At 35.0% G+C, this 17,599-nt stretch overlaps 1 protein-coding gene across 1 annotated transcript in view; it reads left to right on the forward strand.

Moving 5' to 3' along the window:
• Window positions 1-5,967: 5,967 nt before the first annotated feature.
• LOC132551540 (neuron navigator 2-like) overlaps window positions 5,968-17,599 on the forward strand; it is a 149,096-nt gene continuing 137,464 nt past the window's right edge. Inside the window, 2 exon segments of the mRNA XM_060215692.1 lie at window positions 5,968-6,025; window positions 11,929-12,125. Coding sequence (XP_060071675.1) covers window positions 6,015-6,025; window positions 11,929-12,125 — 208 coding nt within the window. The 5' untranslated portion in view covers window positions 5,968-6,014.

Raw genomic sequence — 17,599 nt, forward strand, 5'->3', positions numbered from 1 at the left:
TACTTCCGTTGAAATTGATTTTTTCTTTATGATGTTAAAAGCTGTCAATTACATTAATATTACGTTATGATTACGACTAGACATGAAATGTTATTAGTTCTGCTAGCACTTCCTGTCCGCTTATAGCTGATACAATTGGTACATAAAAAATATTTACAGCGTTATTTCTGGAGGCTGCCTTAAAGTTCGCTTGTCCTTTTTAGGAATAGTGTTTTGTTTAGTTTTACCTTTATTGGGTAAGTGTAAAAGCTTGTACACTTCATCAGAAACAAGTCAGATATCTCATATACAACTACTACCAAATCTATCCTGCTTAATACCATATTTGGTGTTATACCATTCATATCTATTGCAGTGAAAACAATAATAGACGAACAAGCCTGCTTCCAAGTGTAGTGAATATTGTAACTAACTTGTATGAACAGTCTCTGCAGAAATCCATGTCTTTGACATTCGGAAACTGAGCACACTGGTGATCAGGAGACACCATGCAATTTTTCATTAGCATTAGAAAGCTAATCGGAGAAATATTGATTTCGGACACCTTCAGTGGTCAGATTTATAAATTTTTTATGGCATTTGAAGCAATCAAGGGGATTGCTCTACGTTGATGTTTATGTTGGTCAGTTTCTGCCATTTTGATTCGTTGTTGCTATGGTTTATGATTCAGGAGATGGGGCTATTTATCGTAGGTACTGATTTGTGGTGGAAGGACATGGAAATAAGTGATGAAAAGTTACCACAATCTTGATAAATAATGAGGGGAAAATTGATACCATGTGGGTTGGTGATTTACGAAGCTGAACAAGTGGAAATCTTCTACAATGGAAGTTAAAACTACTACGAATTAGGCGGCATTTCATTTATCGGGTGATGGTCATTTTGATCCAAATTTAGGAATGAAGGTTAGGAGGTGGAGAGTTGGTACAAAAAACTGTGGAAACCACAAAAATAGTGAAAACCTTCATAAATTGAGCTAGAATCCTTAAAAAAGCTCCAAATCCTTGTAAAACATTTATCAATAATAGGGTCTTGATACTAGATATATATCTACTGTTATCATGTGATCAGCAAATCTTAGGACTTCAGATGTGTGCTTTGGTGTTTCTTGTTTAATATGCATCAAACAAAAATGTTTCGATGGGACAGCATGTTTTGAGTCGGGTTTCTTGTACTTTTGATAGAATAAAAAAAATATACAAAAGCCAAGTCATTGAGGAGTCGGTATGCAAAGTGTGCGATATATATCACAGACATTTTGTGTTGTTCATTATTGAAGAGTTCCAAGATCATTTATTACGCTGCCTGTGACCATTAACAAGTAACATGCAACATTGTGTGATTAAGCTGCCTCCCAACATGTTCCGTATTCGCGTGTCGCATGTCGTCTCACAACAGTTTTTTAATCGAGAAACTACAGTGCCAATCACCTTTGCTCTGGAGGGACTCTGATAAAAAAACCCCAAAAAAACTGTCGTCTGCTTGAGAAGTTACTGTCGTCTGCTACAAATTCACATCATGGATGCAGGAATGATGTTTCATATTGAATGTGATTAACAGCGACAGTGTATTGATTTTAATCAAAAATCTTCTCTCTATTGATATTTTACAAGTAATTGATAAACAAGGAATAACGATCATCAAAAAAATCTGGTGCATCATAAAAACTTGCTTCAGGTCAGTAATCGTCGCCCTCACTTTTAATGAAATCAGGTGAAATTTACATAAAAAAAACACTGGACATGTAGCAACTGCTTTGGGCTAAATATTTCAGTAATAGAATTAATAAAATTGGGATGTTCTTAGCTTGTTTCTGGTGTGGTTAACTCCGTAATGAAAAAAAAAAACAGGAAAAATTGAGGAGTTATGACTAGAAAAAAGAGTGCTATTGAATTGATGGAAAATGAAATCGTTCAACGAGTTAATGCAAGCAGTTAGATGTAAATAAATGAGATCAAGGTATTACTATTGATTTCTCCCAGTAAAACTCGTTATTTGTGATTAACAACAGACATCGAGAGAGCTAGAGAGTGATGAGTCATTCTTCGGTCCTCTGTCGATTTCATTCCAGTTTATCAGAGGTAGAGCAAATTCATCAATAATGTAAGAAAGTCATTTTAACGAGACCACGTCAGACCATTCTTTCACATCTTTGGTAACTGTAAGTTAATCATGGTCAAATGTTGGTTTTATGAAGAGATGATCACGTTATCAATCTGACAGGCATCTGGTGGTCTTCTGTCAACAACATACACACCTATAGTAATTCATCATAAATGTGGTAGATTTCAAAAAGCATATGGTACACATGTCTTTCAATAGAGGTGGTCTCTTAAAACAGCTGATCTTTTATACAGGTGCTATACAATGCATCTTTTGACACATGTGATCCATTGACCCATGTGATCACTTGATATATGAGGTCTCTTGATACAGGAGGTCTCTTGATACAGGTGATCACTAGATACAGGAGGTCTCTTGATACAGGTGGTCACTTGACACAGGTGGTCTTGACACAGCAGATCTCTTGATACAGGTGGTCTCTTGATATAGGTGGTTTCTTGATACAGGTGGTCTCTTGATACAGGTGGTCACTTGATACAGGTGGACTTTTTGACACATGTGGTCTCTCAGTGATGATATCTACTGGTATGTTATGAAATGATCACAAAACTGATCACAACCAGTCATCAATATCTGCTTAGGTTGAGTAATCTTTTTATACAGCAAAAACTTGTGATTCACTTTATACAGGTTCCAAATTACATAAAATTCACATTGGACCGGATTGAAGATGTACACAAAAAATTATGAACATTACAAGTTTAAATAATTGGATCTATTTTCTTTCTATGGAAAAACAACATTGATGTGCAACAGGGGGACAAATGAGAAAGCAAAAATTTAAAATTAGTTCATTAACAATTACTGCTCCAGCTGTTTAAGATATATTTTGTGTCTATATTTAAACTAAACAACCATAAACATGCAGTTTTTCAACTATCACAAAAAGCTGTTGATATATATCGTAAGTAAAAACTGGATGCTTTTTTGAGAATCATATTGTATACAATGATACGCAAGCTGTTCTTTATAAGTCTTAAGTAAAATATAATGTTACACAAATATTTCATGTTAAGTGTTGCTGTGGTGGTGATGGTGGGATTTTACTAACAGCTGCTTGTCCCAAGAGGAAATAAGTTAATTGAATTTACAATAATTGGCATTTTTTCTCTTAATTTTTTTGGGAGAAAGGAATGCCTGGAATTATTCCTGCCCATTTTGTTTTATTTTTGTTTAACATTATAAAATACAGCTCCACCCAATTACTGTAACAGTATAGCAGTTTCTGGAACTTTTCACATAAAATACTGCACTTTTTAATATCCTTTTAAAAAATTACAGCTTTTATTGTTCATGTCTAACGAATGCTGCAGTTTAACATTAGTTTAAGGAATGTTACACTCAGTATGGTTAACGTCACATTGAATGGCTCAAGCCAGCTACTTTTTATGTCATCATTGAGAAAAAATGTTCTTGAAAGCAGGGAAGGTATTTTTTTCAATTTTTGTAATGTATTGCATATTATTTTGGTTTTTGGTTTCAATTTTTGTTTTAATTCAAGACCATAACAACATTATATATCCTGCAAAAGAATGAAGGGGAAAAACATGAGGTGGGTAGGGCATGTGCGGGTGGGGAATGGGGTGGGGTTGGGGGATGGGGGTGGAGGAGAGGACTCCAATTCCTTGTGGTGTATATATAAAATGTCTTACAGATCAATTTCATGTCTTTACAACCTGAAATATATAAAAATATCAAAATTTTGCATGTTGCACTTTTAATGTGTATGTACATGCCAATCTGTTGCCATTGAAATGAACGAGACAGCTGTTGAGTTTATGTGACTGGGTTTACATTGGCTAGATTTTCAATTGTCACACTATGAAATACAGAAATATGATAGGTGATGTGAATTATTTACTACACATTGATATTGCTACAAGTGTGAATGTAACACATCAGGTGTGAAGTAGATCTTCACCGTTTATGCACAGATTGATATAGAAGGTATGGTGAGAAAAAAGTGCTTGATTCTATCTGTAATAGGACTCGATTGTGCACTTTTATCATACCTGAATAATTTTGGAGGAAAAAAAGCACAAGAATGTGAACTTTACATGAAAAGTTGTTGTTATAACAGAAACAATTTCCCAACGTGTTTACCACTGGTATATGGAATATTTGGTTTTAAACATGTAATGATATAAAAGTCCTTAGCACAGAGATTCTCCAAACAAATCCCTTTACTTTCAACATTAGTGTTTTTTACATGGACTAGTTTTGTTTTCTTAATTTCATCGTAGGTGATTCTGCAAGGGTCAGTTCTTTTACCTCTGCTTTCAATTAGCCTTTATGCAAGTGTCAAGTGTCTGTTTTAATTCCTTTTCTCATTTTAAATAATATTGACAGTGTCCAATTGTAACACCGCAGTGGACCACATGACATGAACTCTTATTCTAAAAATAAAAACTCCAAAAATTATGAGATTGTTTCTGAAAAGTTCTGGACAAAGTTTAGAACTTTTTACAAATTTTGAGTTAATCTTAGTACTATTTTTCAGATTTATACTTTTTGTAAAACTTGTTTATAAATTGTTCTTTATTCATGTTTTTCAGGTTGAAAACATCAATACATGCCTAACATTCCTGGCCACCCTCGGGGTCAACGTGGAAGGACTGAGTGCCAAAGGTAGGTCAAAGGTCAAGGAATTAATAACTGATCTGATTGGTCAGTTGAAATGTCAACATAGTCATTTTTTCCTATTTACTTAAAGCCTTTTTCATGTAAGATTATTGTAGATATGTTGTTTTTGATTTACAGAAATAATACCCATCAAGTCATTTGCTGTTACCTTTACAACAGAAAGGTTTCAGATGAACTCAAATTCCTACCCAATTCTTAAGGCTTATATAGCAATATGTACAGAGGGGCAACATACAAATTATTACCAAAAGTCAGAGGGTGGGCTTATTACAGGACAAGAACATTTATTTGTGGTTTTAATGGACAGCAATAGTAATGGATGGGCTTATTACAGGACAAGAACATTTGTTTGTGGTTTTAATGGACAGCAATAGTGATCAATGGGCTTATTGTCAGACTTAGGCTTATTGTCAGCTGAATGTGGAAATATAGTAATGATCTTTATTGTTTGTTAATTTAGTATAAAATCAATAATTACGGCCCAGAAATAACTTATTCCAATTAGAAATGACAAGTTAATTATGTAATATGTATGATCAGTGAGCCGTGGGTTACATAAAATATCCTTCATTGATTAATTAGACATAATTGATTACTTGTGTGTGATGTAAATTTTAGTCCACAAGCTCCATGGGATTTTTTAAGAATGTGTAAACATCACTGCTGAAGACAAACAATTGTCTTCACAAAATAGTTAGTCTGATTCATACCAAGTAACCAAGAATGCTTAAGTTAAAATGTATTGTTTAAGTGATTATCATTTTCTTCAAATAATGATTTAGAATACATGTTTGCTTCCCAAAATTGAAATTTTTTTTTTTAAAAATCGAAACACGTGTCATGATTATTAGAATGAGTTGATGAAGGAATTTATTTTTCTAAAATTAAGAAGTGCATTTGTGCTATTGCGTAGGGAGTTTGGGATTATGCTTATTGATTTGTTTTAATAGCTTTTATTGGGAGGAAATTTAAACTGAATGTGACGGCATGATCAATGCTAATCTGTTACATAGTGTTTGTTAATCACTCTGTGATCTTCGCTTTGTCTCGTTTCAGATATTAAAGAAGGAAATTTGAAATCAATACTAGGATTATTCTTTAGCTTATCACGATTTAAACAACAGCAGAAGTCTCTCCACCAACAGAACAAGGAACACGCACAACCCAAGATCCAGCCAGGGGAGGTCACTCTCGATAACCAACATTCAGGGATCGGAAGAAACACTCCTCAGCTCAATGGCGGTGAAATGCTCTCTAGGTTTGTATATATAGGTGTTGTAGATGGATATAAAACGGAATGTTTATGTGCGTTAACAAGGTGTTAACAAATAACCATGGGACGGACTCGATTTTCATATCTTGTCTTTCTAATTTTTGTAAAATGAATGCCATGTTGTCAAAATTTTCCTCTGATGTTCAAGAGATATCATTTTCTACACGTTTCTAACATGAAAACAATGGAACTGACAGAAAATTTGGGTTCAGTAAAAGAGCTGATCCATTCAAACCATCATTTATGAAGGCGTGGTTTTCATTATCTCTCAACACAAACACTTGATGAAAGACAAATTTCTGAAATGAAATTTAGTTTAGACAGGGTGCTTTAATAAGGGTTAACTTTCACATTTTGGTTATCGTAGTATTCGTGATCACTATAGACAGGTTTGTAGGTTTATGGTCACTTTACACAGATTTAAAGGTAAGTGGTGTCTTCCATAGGTTTTCAAAACAAAATAGTCACATTACACATGTTTCCAGGTAAGTGGTCAATTTACACAGGTTCCCAGATCGGTAGTCATGTTACACATGTTTCAAATCAGTGGTCATGCTACACATGTTTCCAGATTAGTGGTCTCTTTAAACAGGTTTCCAGATTAGTGGTCATGTTACACAGGTTCTCAGATTTTTGGTCACTTTACACAGGTTTTCATGCTATGTAGGTTTAGTCACACACTTCATATGACCTTGAAATTGTAATTGTGTCTCCTATACTCTGGCTCATTGATATTTGGGAACAAGAAATTTGATACTAGTTTGGATATTCTGTGAGAATAGCCCAAAACTAAATTTCTTGCAACTGATTGTGTGTTATTGACATTTACGTTATCTTCAAGTACTCCAGTGTGTGTCATATCGGCCTTCAGATCCTTAGTTAGGCTTGATTGACTATCATGTGATATTATATACTGAGCTAGTGGGTTCATAGGCCTTAAATTAACTTTATTAAGTAGGATGGGCCTGGTTTGGTGCAAGTTTGTCACAAACAAAGAGTGATTCATGCCACTTAATCACTGAAGTCTGACTGGATGTGTAAATCATTTTCTCACCATCAATCTTTCTTTGGGGTTTTTTCCCTGTCTTATTTGTCCCTCTGTACATTCCCTTCTTTTCTTTCAATCATTTCCGTACATCCCTATCCTCTATTTTTTCATATTCTTTCTTTTCTCTTTTTCTCTTTTATTCCTTGCTTATTCTCGTAAATTTGTTTTTTTCTCTTTTCCTTGCTCCTTCCTTTCATCAATAACATTTTGTTCTCTATTCTATGCTTATTCATCCATCTTTCATTGATATTTTCTGCACTCTATCCTCCTTCCTGTCTTTCCGTGTGCTTTCCACCCCCTCTCCTTCATTCCTACCAACAAATGACCATTATCTGTTCTGACCATCCACACTAATATAAAATCCATAATTCTGACAACTTTCCGTCAACAAAAGAATTAGACAGGGTTTTGTATCTAGAGGGCGTTTTTGTAATGGCCGGTAACTTAATTACATGGATTTCTAGGGTGACAACAGAGGACCTGACTATTCACTGGACATGTGGTCACATGTATAATTATGACAGTAACCATGGCAACTGCATTTATAGTCAAAACTCAGCGACATGGAATTATCAATGCAATGCCGTTAAATGTTACAATTCTGTGAGTACGAAGATTCTGTATTCAGGGAAGGTGATTTGAACGTAGCCTGAGCCACTCCGGACATGAATCATCTGTGATGGATAGATTTGACCAAATGACCAATCACTAATGACTAGAATTAGGAATTACAAGGGTTGCTGATAGAAATTTATTATTGATTGCTTTAAAACATTGAAATCTTTGAGAAAAATCTGTCCAGGATTCTTTAATAATCTACCTGACGTCATCAGTGCTGAAGCTTTCTTACAGAACTCTAGAATTTTAATGTAATATTTAGGAAATCACCAAAGTAACAATTGTGTTTTCACAAAATACATTTCAAGGCCAAATTCAAATATCATTTTATCTTTCAAACTTTTAATTAAGGTTTCGGTAGCTGATTGCAAATAAAACAATTTAAGACATTGATTCAAATACATATTTTTATTCACACATGATTAAAATCGTTATGTACCTCGATATGGAATCAAATTGAACTATATTTCTGGAGTTTTTCAATTTCTTTCATGTTCTAAATTGACTCTCATTCTTCACCTATGTCTTTAATTATAGTTGATGCTGTGCTGTGTACATCCAACATTGTTACTACCCTGCATGGAGGGGTTTTTATGCTTATCAAAGGGAGAGCATATTGTCACTGTTTTCTCCATCTGTCTAAACATCTGTCCGTCCACCCGTCTGTCATTATTTTGTCCGGAGCATATCACAAAAACTATAAGCGGTATCAACATGAAACATCATAGGTAGATGGGTGGCAATAAAGGGAAGTGCAGGGTACAAGAACCATCACTCTGTTTTGCATGATTAGCCATTTTTTAACTAGAGTTTATTCTAGGGGTATCCATCAGTTCTTTCGATTGTCTTGTTTTTAAAAGAAAGTTTAGTGTTTCATTAAAAAGTATTTTCTTCAAATAAATTCCTTAAAAATCCTAGCTATTAGCAACTTTTATATGATGATGGGGCCAGCTCAAAATTCCTGTAATTTGAAGGAGAATTCTGCATCATCATTAAGGTTTCATAAAGAAAATAAAAGAATGGGATTCATTAAGTAGCTGCAAACTTTCAGCTGAATTGGAAAACATCTGTGACCTTGAAATATGTTACCAGATTTTCTGTATTTCTGTAAAATCCAAGTTATTTTGGTAATATTAGAACAAATATTTAAGAATATAATTAGTGCCAGACATAAATACGGAGTCCTTGAATGCAGAAGATATGAAGTCCAGGGCTTACAGATATATAAAGTTTCATTACAATTTTATATAGTTAGCGGTAGGGAAAGATTAGGAACGAGTTTCCGTCACAGAAATTATGTAGAGTTTAATTTCTGAGGTAGATTTACTAAAGATTTGAAGAATTTCTTCAGAATTTACACATTCATTTTCTGCATATTTAATATGCAATGAAACCGCAGGAATTCTGTTTAAAATCACATTAATTTTCATTTTTGTTCATAACTATAGCTGTTTTAACTCACTGTGAACCATTAGTGTGCTCTAGGCAGAAATAGATGTGACAAAGTTCTTTAGAGAGTTAAGAAATAAAAACTAAACAAGAATTAATTGCACTGTTTCCCTATGTATATATTTATATAAAGTTTTCATTTTGTTGTGTCCCTGATACAAATATACTACTGTGTGTTCCTCCTCAATCTCAACCCCCCTACTGTATATTCCTCCACCCTACCCTGTACCCCCTACTGTGTATTCCTCCACCCCAACACTCCCTACCCCCTGCTGTATATTCTTCCACCCCACCCCCTACCCCCTACTGTGTATTCCTCCACCCCACCCCCTACCCCTACTGTGTATTCTCCCTCCTCATTCCCTACCTCCTACTGTTTATTCCTCCACCCCACCCCCTACCCTCTACCCCCCTACTGTGTCTCATCCTACCCCCCTGTGTATTCCACCACCCACCACACTCTCCCCTACCTCCACCACACCCCCTACCTCCTATCGTGTATTCCTCCACCACACCCCCTACCTCCTATCGTGTATTCCTCCACCTCATCCCCTACCCCTACTGTGTATTTCTCCACCCACCCCCTACCGTGTATTCCTCTACCCCACCCCCTACCTCCTACCGTGTATTCTTCCACCTCACCCCCTACCCCTACTGTGTATTCCTCCACCCACCCCCTACTGTCTTTTCCTTCACCACACCCCCTACCCCCTACTGTGTATTCTTCTACCCCATCCCCTACCCCCTACTGTGTATTCCTCCCTCCTCACTCCCTAAGCCCCTACTGTGTATTCCTCCCTCCTCACTCCCTCCTCACCCCCTACCCCCTATTGGTATTCCTCCCTCCTCACCCCCTATGCCTCTACCATGTATCCTCCACACTGTGGCCTGATTTCCTCTCTTTTTTCCCCAATACCAATTTTTCTTGTTGATAGATATTGGTAGATACACAGTGCTGATTTAATACATCTAAATATATCTCTCTCTTACTGTGAATAGAAATTGTGTCTATTTGCCAGTAAAATCAAAGAGTGATCGTCCTGTTTGTTTCCGATTTGGCAATTAACTGTATCTGACTGCCTTCCCTTATATTACCACACAAATTTGTTAGTACGACACAAGAGAATGGAGTCGCAGAATAAATGTTTAGTTTTGTTCTTCTCTTCAACAATGAGACAAAAAAAAAAAGACTGTAAGTAAACGATGTTGTTCATTTTAGATACAGTGTAAAATTTATGATAAAGTAATCATGGACTATCATATTGATTCCATTTAGTAATCAGCTGTGTATGGAAACAGTCTGGTGAAAGGAAAATTGTGGAACATATTACCTGTGTAACAGACCAACAAAATGTAAAGTTATAATTATATATACAAGTTAAATTAGAATAAATTAGTACACGAAAGTTAACTTTCAGCAACTATTGACATGAACTCGGAGCTTTAGATAATACTTTTCCCACAATCATTATCATCAGGAAACGTTTAAGAATTAGCACCATCAAAGACAAATTACAATCAATATAGTTTAGACAATCGTGATTCCTAGTCAATGATGTGCAGGCCCAAAGTACCTTTTGTAATTATTTTATCTATAATTGGTCGTTTATCCATTGTCTGAGACTCCGAACATTGTTGTTGGTACAATATTTACCAGCGAAATGACTAGATAGCTGTACCCATCAACAACAAGAAAACTGGTATAAAAAATAAATATACACTTTGGAATGTGACCATTTACAAATGGAACATAGTCTGGTCTTGTGACAGCATCTGTCCCAGGCGTGATGTTGATGTCATTAATTCATCAACTGTTGGTAAATATGGCGAAAAAAGGTTTAAAATATCGCTAAGAGCAATTACTGAGTTGTTTTTCGATGATTGGATTTGTGTTTCAAGACGTGTATTTGTGTGTTTCTTGATAGATTCTAACACAATTTCTGATGAAATTTTCATCACTGTAACATGAAAACATCCGTAAATATTCATGCACAAGCTCAAGACTTGATGATTTTGTATTTTCCGGAACATGAGGTTATGAAAAACAAAAGGTGATGTCTATTGCTTCTCTAAATACATATGTTAATTTTACTTTTCAATTTGATAAAATCGTTCATTTTGATATATGCATATAAATAATGAAATGATACACTATCCTGACTTATAAGCTTTTAAGCATTTGTAACTAATGAGAACTTTTTTAAATTTCTCAGCAAAGTCTTGTTTGTTTAGCACATTAAACTGCTCCTTCCAGTAAATCATTTGAATTCTTGAAATTACAAGCATTAAATCTGAAACTTTAGTACTGAAATATATGACGAAATGCATTTACATTCTTGTAAAAAGAAATTTGTAGATAAAATTTTCTGAAATACCTAGTTCTGCTTCATTGCTGTCTTCACAGTCCAAAGAATTAAATAGGTCATGCATGACAGAATGGTTGAAACCAAATAATCTGTAGATAGAAAAAAAAACTGTTACAGAGTGGTTATTTTTTCTCCAGTGTTTCAGAACCGACTTTTTACCACGGATAGCAGATGCCTGCTAATAAGCCAACTCACTTTTATTTTTCATTTTTCTTTTAAATTTGGATAATTTGAAATAAAATCTTATGTTTTCCTGTAATAAGCCCACCCCTGATTTGATCAAATCAGAAGCTTATTTTATGATACATATTTATTTGCAGGTTCCAGTGCCAATATATTTAAATGTAATTTTCATGTTACCTGATTATAAGCTATATTTCATGTAATGTTACTTCAAAATGTTTCAGATTGCCGTCTCCATTCAAGTCTGGCAGCAAGTGTCCAACTATAACAAACCCATCGTCAAAAGACGGCCAAGCTCTCACGTCTACCTCCATCAATAACAGCCGCAACTCGAAATCTCAGAATCACTCTAACGACAAAGTGACACGCTCACAGCTCAACCACCAAAACAATAACAATTCATCATCGTCATCATCATCAGGTATGTTGAAAGTACCCAGTTACAATCGTCCTCGGATGTTTTTGACTTATTCAAAACAGTATTGCATGCCTAAGTTACTAATATATTTATTTCATGACGGAGTTGTTTCCCTTGAATTCCTAAAATGAGTTTACTGTTACATTGTAGTATAATATATCTCATCATTATAAAATTGTCTACCTTTATCTCATTTAGTATAATGTCTGAATCATCCCCCATTAATTCTTCTATGGATCCAACATATGCAATAGATACAACATTGAAATAGTATCTCATATGTTGGTTTAAACAGTATTACCTCCCTTTATTAATGACAGATTGTTTGTAAATCTTTTATTTAATTTCCTCTGCTGATCATTCCTGGCCTATAACTAGGTCACATAAAGTTATTCATGTCACCTTAATTAAGTGTACTTTCCATTTTTCTCCTGAGTATACAAAAAGTCCTTCATAAGACAATCTCTTGTTTAATATTTTCTCAAACTTTATTACCTCCCCTTAATGTTTTTAAAGTTATCTGCCCTTAAATGGTTATCTGTTCCACATATTTCATCATTTACAAAAGATGTCTTATCATAGAATCTGCTGATATCACAAATATCTTCATGTCAATAGTAATATACTTCAACTGGAACTTGATAAATCCATTTTATGTAACAATTTATGGTTTTGCTAAGAGGATTAATTTGAAAGAAACAAATCAATAGGATAGAATCTTTAACATTACAACTTTGCTTGGGATAAAAAAAATTGATGGATTGTGTGTAACAGCTTAGGGCAGTGTGTCAATATCAGTACTAAACCAGCGTTGAGTGTCAGAATGATCGTGCCGTGGGAGAAACAGCAAAGGTTTGATTTGTTGTAGAAAGGTCACAAACAAAACAAAAATCAAATCAAATATGAAAGTAACTTTGTCAAGTCTCAATTCTACTTCTGAATGAATTTTGATGATAAAAATATGTTTCTGTTGGATTGTTTTCAGATTTTGGAAAATTTCAACAGATCATTATTAAAGTTACTTATACTTAATAACTACAACTTAAAACTATTTTATTTACAAAAGTCATTTCATATCATCTTTGTTAAAATCATATTCATCATTTTAAGTCTTGTTACATGACAAGATGGCTGGCACTCCATTTGATGAGTGAATAATTATTGAACTTTTGCTTTAGAAATGAAATTTTTTATTTTTTTATTTCCTTTAAACTGGCCTGAAATGGTCTCCTTTTTTTTGGTAAGACTTTGATAGTTTTGTGAGGGTAAAATTTCATAAATGGAAATCATAGCATATCTCCTTTATTCAAACTAGATCTCAATGTTGTATCTTTTATCACATTTTGCATAAAATAAACTCGGTTGTATCTTACATTTTAGGGATAGGTTACAAAGAAACTGTTTCCAAATCTTAAGTTTATATATATATATATATATATATATATATAAAGTCATACAGAATTTTCATTAAGAGTAAAGGGCTGAAATACTAAACCCAGAGGGACAGCATACAAATTCTAACTCAAAGCCATGAGCTGGGCTTGTTCCATGTTAATATAATGTCTTTGTTAACGGGTGGGCTTATTACCAGGTATGGGCTTATCATCGGATACATACAAAAAGTGCATGGGGGATTTATAAGAATAAGTCAGGTATAGACATTAAATTTAATAGATTTGACCTTTATGTGAACTTTGTGATGTACATTTCTCATGTAATGTAGCATTAATGTAATGTTATCGTGCAGGGTGACAAGTAGTTCCCAAGGGGAGGAAACTTCATAAATATTCAGATGAAATCAAAATTGTTTCAAGTCTTGGTTATATATAAATAATATGATACAAGTTATCATTGAAATGAAGACTAAACGGTAACGAAGTGACCTTTTAAAGTCAGGGTCACCAAAACGCTTAGATATAGTGTCATAATATATGTTACATGATATGATTAATGGGGATTAAAAAAAAGAACCTGGAATTGAAAAGTAGCATGTTTATGAGAAATTGTATCTCTGTTTTATATAATTTTCTGTTTCTAATTAAATTTTCATTAACTTAATTATATTTCTATCCAAAAAATTAATTGAAAATCTTTCATCCTGCAGCAGTGTATAGTGTTGAATGGTTATGTGGGTTGGTGGTATGGTATAGATATGTTCTTGGGGAAGTAAAAAAAAACAGCAAAGTCTAACAGTTTCCCTGAGGGAAAAACAGACTGTAATTTGTCGGCTGGATGGGAAGAAAAAATTCACCTGGACTGATCTAGGGCTTCTGTAGTTGTCATAGCTATTGTGTAAGTGAAAGCTATTCAACTGTGTAATTCTTAAATAGAGTAGAAAAGACAAGGGATAGATTTAATTCTGGATTCAAATTCATCTCTGATGACATTCTGAGAAGATGACAAAGGAATTAAGCTGGGAGAATTTTGACCAGGTCAGGCCTGACAAGGATCAGGGAAAAGGATTTTGGTGTAATGTAACATTATCGTAAAAATCTCCTGTCTGAGTTACGATGTGAATGATATACACTTCAGAATAGTCCATTGTGTTGGAAATTAAACTGGTTTTATTCTGGTATCAGCAACTGGTGAGCACTATATATATTGCTGCCGATTAAATATCTCCTCATTAAAGGGAGAAAATACAGGCTTCCTCTTGTGACTGAGGAGAAACTATCATTTCTAGGCCGCAAGTTCTAGTCACTGTTGGAGAGACAAAAGTGGTATTGTATACAAAATGCCAGTAGATTAGTATACATCTCCAGCTATTAATAACATTTAAGTATTTCGAGAAGATTTCATTTAACAAATTACACCCCCTACAGGGCGAAATTGATGGATATCAAAATGTGGGTTTATTTTTAATGTTAAAAATCTGATGGAGTAGATTTAAAATGGACTAAGCTTGTGGCAGTCATACATCATAACTGCCAATATCAGTCAGGATTTCTGACGGGAGACCATACATCTCGGCCACGAAACACCTTGGATAACTTTTACTTTCTCAGATGAGAAATGAACGAATTTCGAACATAGGATACAGGAAAAATTACTGTGGATTTCGCATGTGTACTCATTTTGAAAGTCTGTGTGATTGTTGAAATGTATTTGCCATTTGTGTTTAATCGGTCACATTTAATGACGTTTGATACTTCACATTGATAGGCAATCAGAAGTCTCTGTGTGGGGTTTACTTTCGTTAAAACTCTACAGTTTGAACTTGAGAGTTGACTATAATTCAAGCTATGTAATTACACACAGCCTTTTAAAGAAATTAAAAGGCTGCTGTGTATTTCTTACGGACTTTTCACCAGACACATGATTTTGTGATCACACGGTATGGAAGCTGAAACGTCCAAGCAAATAATTGGAAATGAACTTGACCCTCCCACAGGGTTTCACATGAAAGTGACCTATCTTTTTTTTTCTGCTGGACCGAACATCTCTGAGAGTATAACAATTGAATCATGCCAGCTGGATCGACTAGGATCTTGTCGCTCAGCTGTTGGTGGTAGCGGTTGAAGTAACCTACAGTCTGCTGAGGCCGTTAGGCTGTTAGCTACTACTGTGTAACTGTTTCTATTTGAAAATCAATGTGTGTGTTTTTTTATTTATTTTTTTTTTAATATTGGGTCTGAGATCATTAAGAGGAGAACTTCAATTGAGACGAGAGCTAATGATCGGGTGTGAAGTTGACGCTTCACCGAGCATGTGTGTACACATTGTACTCTGAAGTAGGACTGCCAGTGTTGACGAAGAGGCTACTGTTGTAGCATGTTAAGGTCACGCGACTGTTGATGATGTGTTTTTATCGTGTTCGGATATAAACAACAGTGTTCGTTTGTTTGATATTATTTCATTCAGTGTTCTAGGACCGCAACATTGGATTTATTTCTACCGTTTTTATCAAAAATGAAGATTTATTCGTAAATATTTACAAAATGGATTTTATCTGATAGCCAGGATTCTTATAGGAGGTATGTATATATCTTATATATTCCTGATGTACAGGTATATTCAATCAATGTTTCATGTAGCTGTACTATATAGACATGGTGGGACTTGATAAATAACATTCTATATCAATGGCTGTGTATACTGTGTATACTAATTCAAATAGTATATACTTCTTCAGTATTTCATTTTCTGATTGAAAAACACTTGAAAATCTCATACTTTTAAAAACAGGTTCAATATCTCTTCAAAAATTTGCGCTTGAAATATGTATGTTCTTAGGTTGGTTCTAGGCATGTTTTGGTAGGATTTTTTGGGGGGTTGGAGGGGGGAGTGTGTGGCTGACAAATTATATGCTAAAAGTGTGATATTATCTAGGCCAGATATTCAATTAAAAATATAACATTTATGTTCTTTTTTGCCTATGCTAAGGTATTTGTTATCACTGAAAGTACAAATTTTATGATAATGTCTCTTTGTAGTTACATGTGTATTATATTTTAGTATATATATTTGAGTATATACAGGTAGATATGAAACAACTAAAACACTCACAGTAACTGGCCTACATCACTTACTATATACACATGTACAGTTTTCAGGGACCTGCAGAGAACTGCACCTCATGTGCTGATTGTAATTTACATGTAAATGTCATTCTGTCAGTCAGTTGCAATGGAACACAGGTGTCATCAATGTACATTTCATAGGGTTTACACACTTTGTCAACTCTTGTAAGATCCTGCACTCTTAGCCAACCTTTCTCAAACTTTTAAAAATTCACTACTGGAGCATGTCTGTGAGACCAGGGGCTCTCTGTGTCTCTATTTCTGTGAGACCAGGGGCTCTCTGTGTCTCTATTTCTGTGAGACCAGGGGTTCTCTGTGGCTCTATTTCTGTGAGACCAGGGGCTCTCTGTGGCTCTATTTCTGGGAGACCAGGGGCTCTCTGTGGCTATATTTCTGTGAGACCAGGGGCTCTCTGTGGCTCTATTTCTGTGAGACCAGGGGCTCTCTGTGGCTATATTTCTGTGAGACCAGGGGCTCTCTGTGGCTCTATTTCTGTGAGACCAGGGGCTCTCTGTGGCTCTATTTCTGTGAGACAAGGGGCTCTCTGTTGCTCTATTTCTGTGAGACCAGGGGTTCTCTGTGGCTCTATTTATATGAGATCAGGAGCTCTCTGTGGCTCTATTTATATGGGATCAGGAGCTCTCTGTGGCTCTATTTATATGGGATCAGGGGCTTTCTTTGACATCAAATATCCATGTAGGACTGGGCTGTCTATAGCTCTAAATATTTCTGTAGGAACAGGGAAAGTTTTTGGCTCATTTTACATGAACTTGGCATATATCTGGCTCAAAATATTTCTGCAGGACCACAGTCTCTCTGTTGCACTAACTATTTCTGTAGGTAAAGGAGCTCCCTGTACCATGACCAGTGGCTCTTTGCATGTAACACTAGCTGTTCTATAGATCAGCTAGGGGTTCTCTACATGTATCTAGTTCAGAGGGACAGGGGCTATCTGTG

The sequence above is a fragment of the Ylistrum balloti genome, unplaced genomic scaffold (genome assembly GCF_031769215.1).
Source record: "Ylistrum balloti isolate Yb309-2 unplaced genomic scaffold, AGI_CSIRO_Ybal_v1 Utg370204, whole genome shotgun sequence".
Classification (NCBI taxonomy): Eukaryota; Metazoa; Mollusca; class Bivalvia; order Pectinida; family Pectinidae; genus Ylistrum; species Ylistrum balloti.